Here is a 20,043-nt window from a genome sequence, read left to right on the forward strand (position 1 = left end):
ACCTCACTTACTTAAAGCAAAAAGCAGAGGAGAGTTGCTACAGAAGCACCCCATCCAAAAGCAGGGCCTCAAGATTTCACTGTGAGCAAAAAATCCCTTCCAACTAAACAAGGCTCAACACCTGCCATTCTCTAGTCTCCAGCCTTTGTTCTCCCCGGTAATGAACACCTTTGTAAGAATAGTTGTAGCTTAGAAAAGGAATTAACCTGCAAACAAAGGAGAAGCTTAATTAAGAACTGCATGGAAAGAAAAGAGAGGAAGTATAGGTTAAAAAAAAAAAAAAAAAAAAAAAAGACAAGACAGCTGCACAGACTTAATTCCAATTTCCCCTCTTGTAGGTCACTTTACCCACTGTAATTTCCTTTCTGTCTTTGGATGAGTTTGTAACTGAGGCACTGCCCGTTAATAAACAGAAGGGGCTTTGTTGCTTTCCACTCAATTCTACCTTTTGGATGCTTTGCATGATGAGCTCTCCATCCAAAAAAAAAAATGGCAAACCAGATTTAAATTAGACTTTGGGAGTGTGCCATTTCAGAAACTTTTCCCCAGAGAGCTTCTTCAGCTAATTAAACAAATGATTGCAAAATACTCACAATGTCAACCCTGGCAGCTTACATGCGGAGTACCTACACCAAGCTGCAGCTGTTTAACCAAAGACAAGGCAGAGGAGCAAGGTGGTTGAAAGCCAAGCACAAACCTCAGGCCATAAGGAGGCACACACTTCTTAAAACCTAGGGCAGACTATGGAGAGACAAGAGACGCTGAACATCCCTGCCCAGGGGCTGGGGGGGCAGTAGATATAGCTATGGCTATCTGAAAAAAAGACAGAATCAAAGATTTGTTTTGGTTGCAAAACCCCTTTAAGTTCATCCAGTCCAACCAGTTTCTAACTCTATCAAGACTGGTGCTACATCATGCCCCCCAGCACCACATCTCTGTGTCTTTTCTTTGTGGCTGCTCCATGCCTTGGCAGCAGTACTAATGAGAAAATACTTTTGAAAGGGGGAACTGAATCCAGAACATTCCTTCAGGAGGAATGCCAAGATCCTTCCTTGTTTATTTTACTTGCTGTGCAAACATTTTCATAATCCTTATCAATACAGTCTGTAGAGTGAGTCTTTTAAAACAACCAGCATGGACTCCATGATCTTAAAGGCCTTCTCAGACTGAAACCATTCCATGATTTGATGATTCTCTGACTTCCAGTATCTAAAGGGGGCCTACAGAAAAGCTGGGGAGGGACTTCAAACAAGAGCTTGTAGTGATAGAATGAGGGGAAATGGCTTTGGGCTGGAAGAGGGGACACTGAGATTGGATATTAGGAAGAAATTCTTTCCAGTGGGAGTGGTGAGACACTGGAACAGGTTGCCCAGGGAGACTGTGGATGCCCCCTCCCTGGAGGTGTTCACGGCCAGTTTGGATGAGGCCTTGAGTAACCGGGGCTAGTAGAAGGTGTCCCTGCCCACGGCAGGGAAGTTGGAACCAGATGATATTTAAGGTCCCTTCCAATCTAAACCATTCTGTGATTTTATGATCAGTACCTTGCTCATGACTCTGCCTTTTCTTTGACTCCACACACTGAAGCTATCAGGTTGCTATTGTACTTTATGTATTGTGGTGGCTACTACTTGATTGCAAGCTCTTAGTAGATCAGCCTAAATGAATCAGAAGGTGCTGAAATCACATAACGGACACCAGCACTGGAAATGGTCAGGAAATAGGAATTAAGGGTGAATGCTCTGTTTACATGTTCAAAACACATTAGGGCATGAAAAGGCTGAGAAATTTGTCACTGGAAGCATCTGTTAACAGCATTCAGTTTGGTTCTGTCACATTTCTTCTTAGCAGCAGCAGCTGCAGATCTCTACCACTGAGCAATGGGAAAGTTGAGTGAACAAATTCTTTCAATTGTTTGGTATTCTCCCATTTATCTGTGTGAAATCTTCTGAAATTCAAGCTCACTTCTTGTATCCAAATTTGTATGGCAATCTGAGGAGACTTTAATCAAAACGATGCATTAACTTCTTCCCCTACCTCCCCCTTTTTAACTTCTTCAACCTACAGAACTCAGAATCATAGAATTGTTTCAACTGGCAAAGACCTCCAAGATCATCAAGTCCAACCTTCAAACTAAGACCACCATGGCCATTAAATGATGTCTAAAAGTGCCATGTCCACAAGTCTCTTGAACACCTCCTGGGATGGTGACTCCATCACCTCCCTGGGCAGCCTGTTCCAATCCCTGAGCACTCTTGCAGTAAAGACAATTTTCCTAATATCCAACCTAAACCTCCCCTGTCACAATTCCAGGCTATTTCCTATCCTTCTATCACCTGATACTAGGGAAAAGAGACCAACCCCTACCTCACTGCAACCTCCTTTTAGAGAGTTGTAGAGATTAATGAGGTCTCCCTTCAGCCTCCTCGTCTCAGACTAAACAACCCCATTCCCATCAGCTGCTCCTCGTCAGACCTGTTCTCCAGACCCTTCATAGTTCTGATCACAAAATATTAACCTAATATACCTCTACCTTAGCAACAGCTGTAGTGTCAGGGGAGTGCAGTCCATAATAATGCAGAGAAGCTCAATAAAATATAAATAAACTTGCACAGGTCTGTGGCATACAGGATTCTACTGTCAAGGGCCTTTGGGAATTTAGTAAATCCCTTTATTACCTTTCCAACACAGATGATTTTGAAGACTTATGGGTGCACACTCCTTTTTATTCCAGCAAATGAAATGTAATTGTTGACTCAGGAACAGGAATATTCTGCTGCTACTACATTTGTGGGCATCACTCAGATATGCCCGTGTCGGTGCATTGCAGCGCTCATAAAGAAATCAAGACAAAAGCAAGACTTAGAGGAAATCTAAAGAGGAGACTGCCTTGAGAGCACCCATAATTGTGGTCATTTGTTAATGAAGAAAGCACAAGCAATTCCCTCCAATAAACAGCTGCAGTGAAACAAGGAATGTACTTATTATAAAACAGCCTGGGCTGCATCCAAAGCAGTGTGGGCAGCAGGTTGAGGGAGGAGATTCTGCCCCTCTACTCTGCTCTGGTGAGACCACATGTGAGAGTTCTGTATCCAGCTCCAGGTTTCCCAATGCAAAAAGGACACAGCACTGTTGGAGCTGGAGCACAGGACAAGGGTTGGAGCACCTCTGATATGGAAACAGTCTGAGGGAGTCAGGATTTTCAGCCTGGAGGAGTCTGGGGAGAACTTAAAGCAGCCTTCCATTTTTTGAAGGCTCCTTCAGGACAGCTGGAGAGGGACTTTTGACAAAGGCATGTAGTGACACAACCAGGGGTAATGGCTTCAAAATGGAGAAAGCTGGATTTAGATTAGACATTAGGGTCTTCCCCATAAAGGTGGTGGGGCACTGGAAAAGGTTGGCCAGAGCAGCTGTGAAGGCTCCAAACCTGGAAATGTTGAAAGCCAGGTTGGATGTGGCCTTGAGCAAACAGGTCTAGCGGAAAGTGTCCCTGCCTATGTCAGGGGGCTTCAAATAGATGAATCTTTAGGGTTCCTTCCAACCCAAGCCATTCTATGATCCTATGAAATTAGCATGCTTAATCTAATACTCATTATAAGGCACCCCCTGTACCATTTCTACAAAAAGAGCATCCTCAGAGAACAGTGAAATCTTCCCCTTGAGACAAGTCTAGTTGGTTGTCTCCATCTCTGAAAGCTATTTGGCCATCAGTCCCATGGCTGTTGCACCCTCATGCACACTGGCCCTCTAATCCTTACTGCATTTAACCAACATGAATACCTCTTCTCAAAGAGAACCAGGACCTTTTAAATACTTCTTCTTGTGAGTTTTGAAGGAGAATGGACTGCTCTGAGACAATCTGAAGGCAACAATCCACCATTTGGAGCTCAAGGATAGCAGCCTTGTCTGCTGAGGAAATATTGCTATATCAAGCCAAAATTTACTTGGCTGAAAGATTCCAATCATAAGGTCTTTGATGAGGGAGCCAAGTTCTATTATCAGCATTGGGGGTCCATGTTGTTTATTTGTAAAATCAGTAGTTTTGATTACTTCATTAAGGCTGGGACTTCCAAAAGCACTTTGCAAGAATGTGAAACATAAATCACAGAATCATAGACTGGTCTGGGTTGGAATGGACCTTAAAGATCATCTAGTTTCAAAAGCCCTGCTATGGGCAGGGAAACCTCCCACTAGACCAGGTTGCTTAAGGCATCATCCAACCTGGCCTTGAAAACGTCCAGGGAGGGGGCATCCACAACCTCCCTGGGCAACCTGTTCCAGTGTCTCATCACCCACATTGGAAAGAATTTCTTCCTAATATGCAGCCTAAATTTGCCATCCTCAAGTTTAAATCCCTTCCCATGGCATAAATTTGCCTCTGAATGGATTGCATCACATCACCAGTATCTCTTGTAAGAAACAGCACACAAAGTGAATAATCCAAGGTCACCAATGTGTTTTAAGGAAATTCAAGGGCCAAAGCAGGCTCTAAAACCAAACATTTAAGAAAGGATTAGATCACTGACTCGGGTAGAAATCTCATGTTTCCAACAGCTACTGATTCAACCTAGGATGATTCCAAGAGCCAATCATTGTAAAAAAAAAAATGCTTGCCTAAAGAAAATCCTCCTGCACAGCTGAGCAGCCATAAAATGAACATGAAACTCTTTGTTTCAGTGCTGTCAACACCAGTAAGTCTGAGCTTAACATGATTTGCTTGTGTGGGAAATCAGCTGCCTGCTTTGCTAGTGGTCCACAGCTTGAGCCTGATGAACTTCAACAAGAGCACGTTAAACTTGCTTATTGATGTTTTATCGGAAGGCAGAAAGACTGCACCACCGAATAGCCCAGTCCTTTATCAGGTGCTGTTCCTAACCCTGTCTTCACCCAACTTAGTTTTTTTCAGAGTTCTTTTGTAAGGGTGACTAGCCATTCATTAAATTCTTCATAGATGCAGTGCAAAAGAACAACCACAAAAAAACATAGAATCATAGAATACACTGGATTGGAAGGAACCTTCGAAGGACATCAAATTCCAACCCCCCGACAGTAAGTAGAGACATACCTAACTAGATCAGGTCGCTCAGAGACCCATCAAGGCTGACCTGGTTGTTTCCACAACCTCCCCGGGCAACGTGTTCTAGTGTCTCAACATGCTCAGAGTAAAGAGCTTATCTCTGAAAGGAGGTTAGAATGAGGTGGAGGTTGATTTCTTATCTCTAGTATAAAGTAATATAACAAAAGGAAATGGCCTCCAATTGTGCCAGGGGAGGTTTAGTTCCTTCAAGAGTGTTCAGGCATTGGAACAGGCTCCCCAGGGAGGTGGTGGAGTCACCATCCCTGGAGGTGACCAAGAAATGTGTCAACATACCACTCTGGGATATGGTCTCAGGTTGGTAACTAGACTTGATGATGGTTGGATTGATGAGCTTGGAAGTCTTTTCCAACTGAAACAATTCTATGACTGTATACAGCACAGGACAGAAACAGCATGGCCACAGGGGCAGAAGACTTTCCATGGTTAAGCTCTTGGGAGTGCAGCAGAGGGCTCCCTTAGGAAGTTTTCTCTCACACTGCATACCTTTGGAATGGGAAAATGAAGGCCACTTATGCCTCTCAACCAAAGTGCTGCACACCAGCCCTACTCTCTTTTAAACAGGCACAGGGTGTAGGAAACCAGTGGACTTGAAATTTGACCTCTCACATGATTAATTTTCCCACCTTCTCACATTACACAAATATAAATATAACAGGGCTTTGTCCTTTCTTTTTTTTTTTTTTTTCTGTTTTTTTGTTTGTTTTTTTTCTTCTTTTCCTGCAGTCTTGCAACGACTCAGAATTAATAGCAGATGACAAACTGGACCATGTACCACGAGGGGAAAAGTCACAGTAAAAGCTCCTTCCCATTAATGGGACCATTCATTCATGTGGCCACTATTCCCACAGGGAAACTGGCCATAAATTATGCATTTGACATCTAGTTATAGATGATTATATCTGACATAATGAAGTCATAATGGAAGGAGTTTGCACATTGTTTGGTTATTAAGTGCCCATTTCTTGTCCCTGCACCAGGTGCAACAGTGATAGGGCCATACAAATCATCCAGAAGAAAGACTAAAATGGGTTCCCTCACTGATAAAGCACCACACATGTTTATTAATTTAACAGGTTGTCTGATGTCTCCCCCATCTGCTCATTTAAAACAGTTATTTGCCCTATAAATATTTCAGAAAGAGAAGTGTAGCCAAAAAAATTAGTCTGGCAGAAAAGGGAGGTAAAAATAATTTAAAAAAAAAAAAAAAAAGGAAAAAAGAAAAAAGAAGAAGAAAGAAAAAGAAAATAAAAGAAGGGTTTGAGAACCACAAAATGGTTTGGGTTGGAAGGGACATTAAAGATCATCAAGTTCCAGCCCCACTGCCAAGGGCAGGGGCACTTTCCCTTAGATCAAGCTGATCAAGCACTCATCCAACCCAGCCTTGAACACCTCCAGGGAGGGGGCATCCACAACCTTCCTGGGCAATCTGCTCCAGTGTCTCACCACCCGCACTATAAAGAATTTCTTCCTAATCTCCAGTCTAAATCTACCGTCTTCCAGCTGACAGACATTGCCCCTTATCCTATCACTACAAGCCCTTTTCAAAAGTCCATCCTCAGTATTCTTGCAGGCCCCCTTCAGATACTGGAGGGCCACTATAAGGTCTCTCCAGAGCCTTTTCCAGGCTAAACAGCCCCAATTCTCTCAGCCTGTCCCCATAGGGAAGGTGCTCCAGCTCTCTGATCATCTTTGTGGCTCCTCCCTGGACCTACTCCAACATTTCCACACGCTTCTTGTGTTGGGGGCAGATGGGGTCTCAGGAGAGCAGAGCAGAGGGGCTACTGTCACTGCTGCTGTCACTGCTGCTGTCCCTGCTTTGGATGCAGCCCAGCACACAGCTGCCTTCTGGGCTGCCAGCGACCGTTGCTGGCTCATGGTGAGTTTGTCATCAACTAACATCCCCAAGTCCTTCTTCTTGAGACTGCTTTCAAGCCAAACTTTTGCCCAGTCTGTACTCATGCTTGGGACTGCCCCAGCCCAGATCTCATGCTGAGAAGGGTCTCATGCTGAGAAGGGTCTCACACTGTATGCTGCACTGCACTCTATTTTTGTTTTCAGGCTGAATTGTTTCAGCAGCTTTTTTTTTTTCAAGCTGATAATAGGACATTCACTTTAGATTAGTGATGCTTCAGGATGCACCACCATAGCTGACTCTGCTTTCCAGCTGTTGCCAGTGTCAGGGGGGTGAAACCTTCCACCACTGATGGCTAGTGGCACATTTCAGCACAGTGGAAAATGAAACCCACTGTCAAAAGAATCTCCTGGCTGGATGTCTTTGTCCATTTGCAGCTTATGGGGTGGCACAGCAGCTACAAAAGGCCTACAAAGACTAACATCTCAAGGCATCTTGAAATCCCATTTGCAGTATCACAGAATGGTAGGGGTTGGAAGGGACCTCTAGGGATTGACTCCAACCTCCCTGATGAGGCCTAAAGAAGGTCACACATGAACAAATTCATGTGGGTTTTGGATGTCTTCAGAAATGAAAGTCTTCAGAGACTCCACCACCTCTCTGGGTATCTTGTTCCAATGCTCCAGCACCATTAAATTAATGAGGTTCCTCCTCATGTTTTGATGGAACTGCTTATGTTCAAGTTTGTGCCTGCTACCCCTTCTCCTGTTCATGATGATCTCCACAGCGAAGTTCCTTTACAAGAAAGTAGTTAGCTCTTGAAAAAAACCCCAAAATTAGTTAAACCCCACTTTTTATTTTTGGTTTTAGATGAGTAGGTGTTAAACATCATCCAGAATCTTCCCCCTTCATCCCCAAAGCCTGAACTATTTTCAAGTGTAAAGACTTTGAACAGTTCCCACCAGCAGACTGGATTTAGCACTCCTCCTTGAGAGACTTTGTTAGCTCCAGCTTTCTACTAGAGTGAACACTGTTATCTTATAAATAAACAGAAATGCCCTGAGGTGCCCCTCTGCAATGAAAACACACATTCCAAAGAAATAAGAGCAACAGTTCGACACCACAGTGAAAAAGAAAATGGCAAACAGCAGGCAATTAACTCTTCCTAAGTATGGGGAGCTATAGCACCTAAAAAGAAAACAGAATTGCAAGCTGGATGCAAGATCTCCAGCAGCTCTGGCTGCTCTTGCTATAGATCCATCATAGGATCATGGAATCATAGACTCATAGAAAGATATAATGGTTTTGGTTGGAAAAAAAATAGAAGATCATCCAGTCCAATGATTCACTAACTCTACCAAGGCTGAGGCTAATCCATGGCCCTCAGCACCACATCTACACAGCTTTAAAACACCTCTGGGGATAAGGATTCAACCATCTCCCTGCACAGCCTTTTCCAGTCTTCAGCCAAGAAGTTTCACCTAATATCCAACCTAAACCTTCCCTGGTGCAACTTAAGGACATTTCCATTTGTCCTGCATTTTTTCCCAGGGAGAAGAGACCAGCCCTCACTTCACTCCAACCTCCTTTCAGAGAGTTGTAGAGAGCAATGATGTCTCCCCTCAGCATCCTTTTCTCCAGACTAAACAATCCAAGTTTCTTCATCTGTTCCTCACCAGAAGTGTTCTCCAGACTTTTCACCAGCTTCACTGTACTTTTCTGGACCTGCTCCAGCACCTCGGTGTCCTTTCAGTGAGGGGCCCAAAACAAAGCCCAGGACTCAAGCTGTGGCCTCACCAGTGCAGAGCACAGAGGAGAAATCATTGTCCTTCTCCCACTGGCCAGAGTGCTGTTTGCCTTCTCAGCCACCTGTGCACACACTGGCTCATTTTCAGTCAGCTGTCAATCAACACTCTCGGGTCTTTTTCTCCTGGGCAGCTTTCCAGCCACTCTGCTCCATGTCTGGAGCATTCATGGGATTGTTGTGACCCAAGTGCAAGACTTAGCACTCAGTTTGCTGATTCTCTTACATCTGCAGAAGCTGAACCTCACAACCATGGTTTACAGGAGGGAAAAAGCACCACAGTGCCCTAACTGGGGCTCTGGCTGGGGAAATCTGTACAGAAAGGTGACATCTTCCCTTCCCTCCTTTTTTCCCTCTTTATTTCTAGAACCAGGGCAAACACAGAGTTTTGCTTATTATTGAATATTTTGGAAGCGTACTGACTTCAAGCATATCAATCTCCAAGACAGCTACTCCCTGAGCTTCATCTTTGAAGAAAACCTATGCAAAACTCTAGCTCAAGATGGGAGGAGAACTCCTCAGACAGCATAGCTTTAAATGCCAGGCATATATTTCACATTTAATATGATTACATCTATTTGGTAAAACCTGCCTCTATAAAGCCTTATAAATTGTTTTATTGTGTAGATTCAGTGAGTTTAATTCACTTATTTGCTATGTTTTAGTACCTGGCAGAATCTGAGTCTAAACACTGAATGTAATTTATTGCTATCTATAATAATTCCATAAAATCCCTTCCTAAGCCAGAGTATCAATGTCGGTATCAGCATCAAGGACACTTTTTGTTATCATCAGTAACCACAGATCCATTTTAAACACAGGTTTGAACTTCAGTCTGTGTGACCCCAATCTGAGGGGTCAGCTACCCCTGGACTCATTCTGCATATGCTTGGGGTAGACAGTTGGGTAAACGTCATGTCATGATGTCCAGATGATTGGACTGAGAGGAGATGTAAAGTCATAGAATCATAGAATCATTTCAGCAGAAAATGCCCTCTAAGGTCATAGAGTCCAAACACCAACTTAAGACCACCAAGGTCATTAAACCATGTTCCCAAGTGCCACGTTCACATGTTTCTTGAACACCTCCATGGATGATGACTCCACCACCTCCCTGGGCAGCCTGTTCCAATGCCTGACAAACCTCACAGCAAAGAAATCTTTCCTAATGTCCAGCCTAAACCTCCCCTGGTACAACTTGAGGCCATGTCCTCTCATCTTTTCACTCTTTACTAAGGAAAAGAGACCAACCTTCATTTCACTCCAACCTCTTTTCAGGGAGCTGTAGGGAGCAATAAGATCTCCCCTCAGGCTTCTCTTCTCTAGACTGAACAACCCCAGTTCCTCAGCTGTTCCTCAGACCTATTCTCCAGACCCTTCACCATCTTTGTTGCCCTTGTCTGGACACACTCAGTACCTCAGAATCTTTCTTAGAGCGAGTGGCCCAAAATTGAAATCAGGAGACAAGGTATGGCCTCATCAGTGCCGAGTACAGGGGGACAATCCCTTCCCTGGTCCTCCTGGCCACAATATCTCTGATCCAGGCCAGGATGCTGGTGGCCTTCTTGGCCACCTGAACGCACTGGTGGCTGATCTTCACTGTCAAACCAGCACCCCCAGCACATGGTTAGTAGTGCTTTGTTTATGGAACTAATTGTAAACCAGCTTCTAAATTAAACAGGGTGTGAGGAATAAGAAGTGTCCTGATAAAAAATGCTGATTCAGGCTCTCATTTCCATGAAGTGATTTGCGGTGTCATTACCGTGCTACTGCACAGAGCTGCAGCTCAGAGTAATCACCCTGTAATGCACGGTGACACTAATGTACTAGTAAACTACTGGAGTTTATTCACTACTAGCATCAGGACTCTGAGAGGCAGGTAAAAATGCCCTGAATGCAAAGCCACCATGTGGAAATGTCATCAGGGATAAATTTGTTTAAAAAGGAGAAGGAAGAGGCAGTTACGGAATAAATCTGCCAGCTGAGAATTGCAACCTCCTAAGCCCCACAGGAGCACTAAAGCCGTGTGGGTTTTGAATAATTTGGAAAGGAAGGATGCTTTTATCTCTCTGCCCTAGCTCTGGATCCATTTATTACAATTAAAATTGCACAGTGCCTTCTTCCTTTTGCCACTTGAAGTGCAACATTGACCTGGGCCTGGTGTTTGGCTGAGTGTGAGGGAAAATGCAGGAGGGAAATGAAAAGCATCAAAGGCACAGCCAAGAGCATTAGTGCTCAATGTCATAATACTGCTCTTTTTAGACAGTTCCAGCTACTAGAAATCTGGAAACCAATGAGAGCTTCAGGACAGAGGTGGATTTGCTTTATTTGTTTAAAACAGCTCTCGTGGTTACTGCATTAAGTTTGGAACATTACGTCTTTTCTCCCTAGTATCAGGTGATGGGATGAGAGGAAATGGCCTCAAATTGTGCCAGGGGAAGTTTAGGTTGGACTTTAGGAAAACTTTCTTCACTGCAAGAGTGTTCAGACAGCAGGATGCCCAGGGAGGTGGTGGAGTCAGGAATGTGTGGCCATGGCATTTTGGGACATAGTTTAATGGCCATGGTGGCATTGAGTTGACAGTTGAACTCAATGACCTTAGAGGTCTTTTCCACCTGAAACAATTGTATCATTTTATGGTTCTGTGTTCTAAGACGTCAGGAAATGCAGGAAGAAGACCCCAAGCTTCAAAAGTTTCAATTACTTAGAAAAAAATTATCATGATTATGATACCATTCTTATGGATTTTGGGTGCTGACACAGGGAATGAGGCAGCAGATGTGTAAGTAGAGCTACACAACCCAGGTCCCAGGGCCAGAGGAAAACATTGTCCTTCCCCCAGGAGACAGCACTGATTGCTGCATGTTTAATATCCCCCAGTCACCAGCTAACAGACTGATGTTTTCAGAGCTCTGCCTCTATGTCCCTCTCTAATTAAGTTGCACAAAGGGAATCGAGTCCTTTTACCAGTGTGTAGCAGCAGCAGCATCTGTCCTTCCATTCTGAGCAGCACAAAGGCTTTAAAAAGTCTCTCAAGTGGGGTTGTGGAGGCCCTGGTGGAAGTGGTTAATCTAGCAGTTCATGTTGCATAAACTCCATTTTACCTTCTCTGCAAGTGCTGCAACTGTTCTACCTGACCCACTTTGCTCTGCTCCTGGTGGCAGTGCCATTCATCTTGCAGAGATGTCCTCATAAGCAGCAGGTCACTGGAAGATTTTTGGAAGTCTTTAGCTCTCATCTTGGAGAAAGCAAGGTGCAGCATCTTTGGTGGCTGCTGTTCCACCACCCTTCAGTCTTCAATAGGCTGCTCCAGACCCCACAGCAAGGATTTACCTTGACCTATTCTAAGTAGGCTCTAAACCATCACATCTATGATCAGACTTGAGCTAGAAGGAAGCCATAACTGACTCTGCCTTACTGGAGTGCTCTGCCAGAGAAGCCAGGTAGTAAATCTGACCACAGAAGTGTAGGTTTTCAAGGGGCTTAGAAGAAGCTGATGATCTCAAACACACTTGTCAAATCTCCAGGGTAGTTCACTCAAAGCTGAATGGATGTTGTGAACTACCAGGAGATTATACGTGACCAGACTAAGTCACAAGGCCAGATTTGGAAAGAGGACACTGAATCCACCATGCTCCACCACTCAGCACATGGTTCCATCTTGCAGAGGCGCAAGAGGAACAATAATGCAGAGGCAGCTTCTCTGCAGCAAGACTCAATTCCTTTGTTTTGGTTCCAGCAGCAGCAAAGCAAACACAACCACACATACAGAGGAGGAAAACCCAGCAAAGGGGTACTTGGTTTAGTTACAGATCTGGACACGTGGCTGCTGATGGAAAAGCTCCCTCAGAACTAAGGGAGCTGTCCGGCACAGGAACACTAAGGTACTGAGGGGACTGGAACATCTCTCACAGGAAGAAAGGCTGAGAGCATCACATCCACACTTTTCTTGAACACCTCCAGGAACCAAGCCACCCCTCCATATTCCTGTTTGATTTTAGCCTAGCTTACTATCCATTCCAAGAAAGACAAGCTGGTCATTTTGACAGCCAATCTAAATAGTGTCAAGCTAATTAAAAGGAGCAAAGGAAAGTGTAAAAATTCTGCACCAGTGCAGATACTTGCTCTTGGGCCAAGCCAAGTATTGGGGGCTCATCACAACACAGTCAGGGGACAACGCTCTAAACATGGCACAGATACCAAGAGCTCACATTCATACCACTTTATGTACAGTATGCAAGAAAACCATCTGTCTGAGCTAGATTATTCTGGACTTAGTCCACAAGTACTGGCTACTAGCATTGTTCCTGAGGGCAATCAGCTCACCACAATCTGAATCATTCTCTAGAGTGAACAGATCTCATCACCAGCCTTAAAAAGAACCTTGAGCAAGGGCAACAGAGATTGAATGTAGGTTTGAACCACCTGACAACCACTTCTGTATCTCTTCTCACCTGAGGGGCAGCTGAAATCTGCTTTTTAGCATCTTACCCACAGCTTCCCGTGCCTGTGTATTGCCATGAGAAAGGAAAGGAGGAAGGCAGAAGGCAGGACCTAAGGTACAACTGTTCCTGCAGAAGGAAACCAGTTGGAAGAGCCAACCAGCTTGTGAACAAGATGTTATGTTCAAAGCTATGTAATGGAATGCATGGGATATGGTCATCTCTCATACACCTCTTGAAATTCAATTGTTCTGGAGAGTGTCCTTGGATGGAGGGACCATTACTATGAAGGCTCTATGAACACATGAATGATGGGCACTCAAACCATGGCTGGCTCACAATGCAGGTGCATGGAGGCTGTCACTGACTCACCCTTGGATGGCAGTCTCTCCAGATCCGAATCGAGGTGGATCGGTGGGGCAATGTAGGAAACCTGCCCATGGTGAGCCTGCCCTGTGGACAAATAAGGGGTTTAGTTCTGCTGTTTCCTACGGAGTGCTAGCGTGGGGACAATTAAAGGCACGGCATTTTTATGGCACTGGATTCAAAACAGGCACACAGGGGTTTGTTCTATCCCACGCATTTCACAATGAAGCTTCATTTTCTGAGGACACTGGATAAAAAGTTGAAAACATTCCCATTCCTTTTGGATTTTCCATGCAGAGGTCAACTTTGGCCATACCTGCTTTACCACTACCACGTACATTCTGCACATCATTCTCTTAAAAGGCCATATCATAGAATCATCGAATCACAGAATGCTTTGGCTTGGAAAGAGTCTTAAAGATCATCTAGTTCCAAAGCCCCCAGCATGGGCAGGGACAACTTCCATTACACCAGGTTGCTCAAGGCCCTGTACAACCTGGCCTTGAACAACCTCATAGGAGGGGGCATCCACAACCTCCCTGGGCAACCTGATCCAGTGTCTCCCCACCCTCACTGAAAAGAATTTATTCCTAATCTCCACACTCAATGTCCCAACTTCCAGCTCAAATCCATTCCACCTCATCCTATCACAACAAGCCTTTGTAAAAAGTCTCTTCCCCCAGCTCTTCTGTAGCCTCCTTCAGGTACTGGAAGGCTGCTCAAAGGTCTCCCTGGAACCTTCTCTTCTCCAGGTTGAACAGCCCCAACTCTCCAGCCTCTCCCCATAGGGAAGGTGTTCCAGATCTCTGATGGTTTCATGGTCTTCTCTGGACCTGTATCAACAGTTTCATGTCCTTCTTGTTTTGGGGGCACCAGAACTGGACACAGTACTCCAGGTGGGGGCATGCCAAAGAAGACAATCAATTTCCTGGATGCCCTTTCAATCTGTTAATGTCACTCATGAGAGGGCAGAAAGCCTTCCTGCATCACAGCAATTTTTGAAGGAAGTGTGGCATGAAGTACAACCACATCTGCTTTTTCCCACAGCAGGAGATGCAGGTGTGACTTTGCAGAGCATTGCATCGCTTTCAACCCAGGCGAAAGCTTTTTGCTTCCTGACAGGATGAGGTAGTTTCCCAGTCTCCATTCTTCTTCAGTAATTTGGGGGTAACTCTATCAAGAAAATTCCACTTCCAATCAAACCCATGTTGCTATAATTTATCTATTTACCAGCACAATTTGCAGGGCTATTAATCTCTCTGTTTTTTTTTTTTGCTAAACACGGAAAGTTAATGACACATAGATTACAATAACAGTTAGAGCAACCTTCCTGTTTCAAGTAATATTCTTGCTGCAACAAAAGCAGCTGATTCCTCTTAGGAGACACATTCCAAATAATTAATACAGCTCCCTGTTGGCATTTGCTGTTTTGCTCTAAGCAATTTCCAAGCTAGCATCCCAGGCAGCAGAGTGGCGGAACGGGCTTCAGGCTTCTTTGTAATGACACCCAGGAATACCACGAGCACAGCAGGCTGCTGCACATAATATACTGAAAACATTTCTTCAGGGAGATAAAATATTAATGGGAAAAGGAAAGGAAAGGGGAAAAAAAAAAAAAAAAAAGACAAAAGAGGAGGTTCCAGAGAGACCTTGGAAGAGTTCCCCATACCCGAAGGTGGCTGCAAGAAAGCTGGCTGGGGACACTTTTTACAAGGGCTTGTAGTGACAGGATGAGAGGGGAGAGATTGAAGCTGGAAGAGGAGAAAGTTATACTGGACACTAGGAAGAAATTCTTTCCAGTGAGGGTGGTGAGACACTGGGACAGATTGCCCAGGGAAGCTGTTGTTTCTCCCTCCCTGGAGCTGTTCAAGTCCAGATTGGGTGAGACCTTGAGCAACCTGGTCTAGAGGGAGGTGTCCCTGCCGATGATGGGGAAGCTGGAACTGGATAATGTTGGGTCCATCTGACCCAAACAATTGGGTCAGCACAACAATTGCTGTGCTTCATTTTCTAGGCATGAGTACCAGCTTAGCTGCTTTTCAGACTCATCATAGTCTTCTCACACAAGGGACAAAGGCTCCCTACTGCTATCTGTAGCCCCAATTATACATGCAGGATGAAGACACCCTGCAACCTTTCTTGCTAATCACCAAAATCACCTTTTGCTTTTGATTTTACTTCCAATACCGAAACAACTATTGGGTGTTTTTTTTTGTGACAACAGTGACATCAAAGGGGGTTGAGGGAAGGGAGGAAAGGTTTGGGGGGAGGGGGTGTGCGTGTGTGATTAAACAAGCTCTGGTACACAAGCATATGGAGAAAATGTTAGGCCAGGAGGCCAAACTAGACTTTAATAGTATTAAAAAATTAGCTACTGATTTCATTAAATCCTTCACAATTTTATCCAAAAGACCTCTGCAAGATTTGGACATGATATGGCTGGTGTCTCTAGTGCAGCTCACATTGGCCCCAAAGGCTGACAAGTTTTGCCAAGTGACACCAACTCCTGTTCCCCTTTGTGTGAATTTTGCAGCTTCAGATGCTTACTTCAAGACCCAGTGTGAGAAATGAGCAGTTGCAGAGGAGACCACAAAGATGTTCCAAGGGCTGGAGCACCTCTCCTGTGGGGAAAGACTGAGAGAGGTGGGGCTGTTCAGCCTGGGGAAGAGAAGGCTCCAGGGAGTACTTTGAGCAGCCTTCCAGTACCTGAAAAGGGCTACAAGAGAGCTGGGGAGGGACTTTTTTGCAAAGGCCTGTCGCAACAGAACAGGCAGTAAGGGTATCAAAGTAGAAGAAGTTGAACTTCAGACATGAGTAAAAAATTCTTCCCCATGAGGGTGGTGAGGCAATGGAACAGGTTGACAGAGAAGTTGTAGAAGCGCCAAGCCTGAAAGTGTTGAAAGCCAGGCTGGACAAGGCCCCGAGCAAGCTGCTCTAGTCAGAAGTGTCCCTGCCCATGTCAGGGAGTTGGAACTGGATGATCTTGAAGGTCCCTTCCAACCCAAACCATTCTATGCTTCTATGACACCAATCTTCACCTCTCCAATTCCAGCTACTGTAAAACAACACTTGCAAAGGGGCATGCTAAAGCCTTCATGAGAAAAGGGATGACAGAAACACCCAACAGCCCTTCCAATTTGCCTGCTCCTTCAGCTGTTTTTTTCTGAACATTGGATCCAAGCTGACAGCAATGCAGCACCAGGAGATGGAACTCTGCTTCCTCTGGCTGCATGGCCATCTCTCCACCTCTCAAGCATTCATTTCTACCTTCACATCCATTAACTCCTGACCTACTTGATGATAATTTCAACCCGAAGAGCTGCACAGATGCTAACCAATATTGACCTGGTATCAGTGCTTATAGGGAAAGAAATGGTCGGTGTCAGTCCTCCTCAGGTTTTGCAGGATGCTCCAAAATAACTGCACCTCTTTAAATAATTGGCTTGCTTTTTAGTTATTTTAAATAATAATAATAAGAAACAAAAGAGAAAAACACAACCAAAAATCAAACCAAACCAAACCAAACCCGAAACCCACAAACAAGGCAGCTCCTTACAAAATACCAGCATTCCAAAGGTCAAGAAGTCTCTGTTGCTGATGGAAAGTTGAACGTGACTGGTGTCCTGACAGCTTGCACAGCCTTCTCTAAATCCCACCCTGACTATAACCATCTGGTGTTTCTGCAGCCAGCTCCCAGGTAGAAAAAATAAACAGCAATTAAACATAATCAACAAAGTAACATGTGATGAAGATGCCAATTTTATATCTAATCTCTAAGGCTGGGCTTCATTTCCTTCATTCCTCTTGCTGGTTAAGGTCTGCCACTGACATGGTCAATGGCCATGGCTCCCTGGGAGTGGCAGAAGCAGAGGGAGCAACAAGCAACAAGGGGTAAAGCTGGAGAACAACCATAGGTCAATCCTTGTCTGCTTTTCTTTGTTCTGTTTTGTTTCATACCTCAAGGATTCAGGTCTAGCCAACATTACTTAAGCATAAAACCATCGTGGGGCAAACATCAGATGTGACACAGGTAGCCACAAACTCCTCATGCCACCTCTTTCAACAAGGGCAGACATATGGCACCCACAGGAGCCAGGCCATAAGTACATGGTGTGTAAATGGTGGGAAAAAGTTAAGTCTGATAGCACCAGTTTGGGGAGTAAAATGGATATGACCTTGAAAGCCCACCTTATAATGTGACCTGCCTTGGCTGGAGGAAGAGTGGGAGATGACTGCAGGGTAGAAGAACACCCAACACATTAGAAATGTAGCACAATTAAAAAGCCAAGAACTTAGAAGAACAAAGACAATGATTTCTGAGTACTAAAGGAAACAAAACAGCTTGGCCTAAAATACTTTTAAAATACTTTTTTTTTTTTTTTTTTTTTTTTTTTTTTTTTGGATAATCATAGAGAAAAAAAATAACATCTTGAGAAATCTGCCCCTGAGAGATTTTAGTCATCTACAGAGGCCACAATAGAAAAAAAACACAGGAAAAAATATAATGAAATCTGTGAGTGCATGGAGCAGCCAAGGAAAATAGCAATAAAGCTGTCTCACCTGGTTGCCTATTAAAAAAACAACTTCCCCCCAGTCCTTCTAGGAAAGACAGAACCACAGAATGGTTTGGGTTGAATGGGACCTTAAACATCATCTAGTTCCACCCCCACTGCCATGGGCAGGGACACCTTCCACTACACCAGGCTGCTCAAGGCCTCATCCAATCTGACCTTGAACACCTCCACAGAGGAAGCATCCACAACCTCCCTGGGCAGCCTGTTCCAGTGTCTCACCACCCTCACTATGAAGAATTTCTTCCTGATCTCCAGTCTAAATCTTCCCTCTTCCAGCTCAAAGCTGTTGTCCCTCATCCTATCACTACAAGCCCTTTTCAAGAGTCCCTCCCCAGCTCTCCTGTAGCCCCTTTCAGGTACTGGAAGGATGCACTAAGGTCTGCCTGGAGCATTCTCTTCTCCAGACTGAACAGCCCCAACTCTTGGAGCATGCCCCCACAAGGGAGGTACTCCAGCCCTCTGATCTTCTTCGTGGCCTCCTCTGGACGCTCTCCAAAAGTTCCATTTCCTTCCTGTGCTGAGGGGCACCAAAACTGGCTGCAGCACTCCAGAAGGGGTCTAACCATAGCTGGGTAGAGGAGAAGAATCACCTCACATCCTGCTGCTCTCATACTCACTGTTTGTAGCATTTAAGGAAGCAGACCTCCCTCCTGACCCCATGCCAGTTTTGTAGTGACCATCACACTGGATTTTTCTAGAGAATGAACAACTCCTGTTGTCATGGATGAAAGCAGGAAACCTTCCTGCCTGGCCCTTCCTCATCATCTCCCTGAGATTTTACTGAGTACTGCTACAGAGAAAAGCTGACCAGGAAACATGAGACTGAAAGAATCAAACCTCCAAAAGCAAAGAAAATGAACACCAACATTTACTAGACTAGAAATAAGCCTTCTAAAAAGGTATGACTTCCTAAACATCTCATGACTAGCCTTCTAAAGCTCTGGCACTGGCAATACCACAAAGATAACTAAACACACCGGACTGGATGGTCCTCACTTTTCCCTCCTGTTCAGTACCCACAGTACTGTGGTGGGCACTGATGTGCATGTACTTGAAATGCAGTTGTGCTCTGTGCCTGACTCAGCTCCAGCTGCAGCAACAGGAAGCCACCAAGAGATACATATCTAAAAGAAATATGCCTCAAATTATTTGCGTCAAGGGGTGGGAGTCTCCTCTCTTTACTGTCCTCACCCATAGGCAATCACTGCAACACATTTTTGTCTGCCATGGTCAGACTACATCACTTCTTCACTTTTCCATGCATTTTCCAGCCTCTTTTGGTATGTTTTTATTTTCCATGAGCTCATCAAGGAGGAATGAGGCCCAGAGGAGGGCCACGAAGATCATCAGAGGGCTGGAACACTTTCCCTATTGGGACAGGCTGAGAGAAGGCTCTGGGGAGGCCTTAGAGCATCCTTCCAGTTCTCCAGGCTGAACAACCCCAACTCTCTCATTCCCTCCCCACAGGAGAGGTGCTCCAGCTCTCTGACCATCTTTGGGGAATCCTTTCAACCCTCTCCAACAGATCCATGTCCTTCTTGTGTTGGGGTACCAGAACTGAACCCAGCACTGCAGGTAGAGTCTCATCAGAGCAGAGGGGCAGAATCTCCTCCCTCCACCTGCTGCCCGAGCTGGAAGGGATGGAGCCCAGGACACAGCCATTTTCTGGGCTGTGAGCACACATTGCTGGCTCATGTTGAGCTTCGTATCTCTCAGCACCCCCAAGTCCTTCTCCTTAGCACTGCTCTCTAGCCATTTGCCTGCAGTTGTGCTTGGGATTGCTCTGAACAAGGTGCAAGGCCTTGCACTTGGCTTTGTTTAACCTCTGGAGTTTGGCATTGCCCCCCTTCTCAAGCCTGTCCAGGTCCCTCTGGACATTATTAACTAGATATTAGGAAAAACTTCTTTGC

General features: G+C 44.9%; 1 protein-coding gene across 19 annotated transcripts in view; it reads right to left on the reverse strand.

Annotated features, from left to right (window-relative positions):
- ADGRL3 (adhesion G protein-coupled receptor L3) overlaps positions 1-20,043 on the reverse strand; it is a 388,482-nt gene that overhangs the window by 153,621 nt on the left and 214,818 nt on the right. For 18 of the 19 annotated variants that reach the window (XM_054164809.1, XM_054164791.1, XM_054164704.1 and 15 more), the window contains one exon: positions 13,566-13,646. The exons of the other annotated variant lie outside the window; for it this stretch is intronic. In XM_054164809.1, coding sequence (XP_054020784.1) covers positions 13,566-13,646 — 81 coding nt within the window. The remainder of the gene's footprint in view (positions 1-13,565; positions 13,647-20,043) is intronic. 19 annotated transcript variants of the gene reach the window in all.

This window comes from Dryobates pubescens, chromosome 1, assembly GCF_014839835.1.
Source record: "Dryobates pubescens isolate bDryPub1 chromosome 1, bDryPub1.pri, whole genome shotgun sequence".
Classification (NCBI taxonomy): domain Eukaryota; kingdom Metazoa; phylum Chordata; class Aves; order Piciformes; family Picidae; genus Dryobates; species Dryobates pubescens.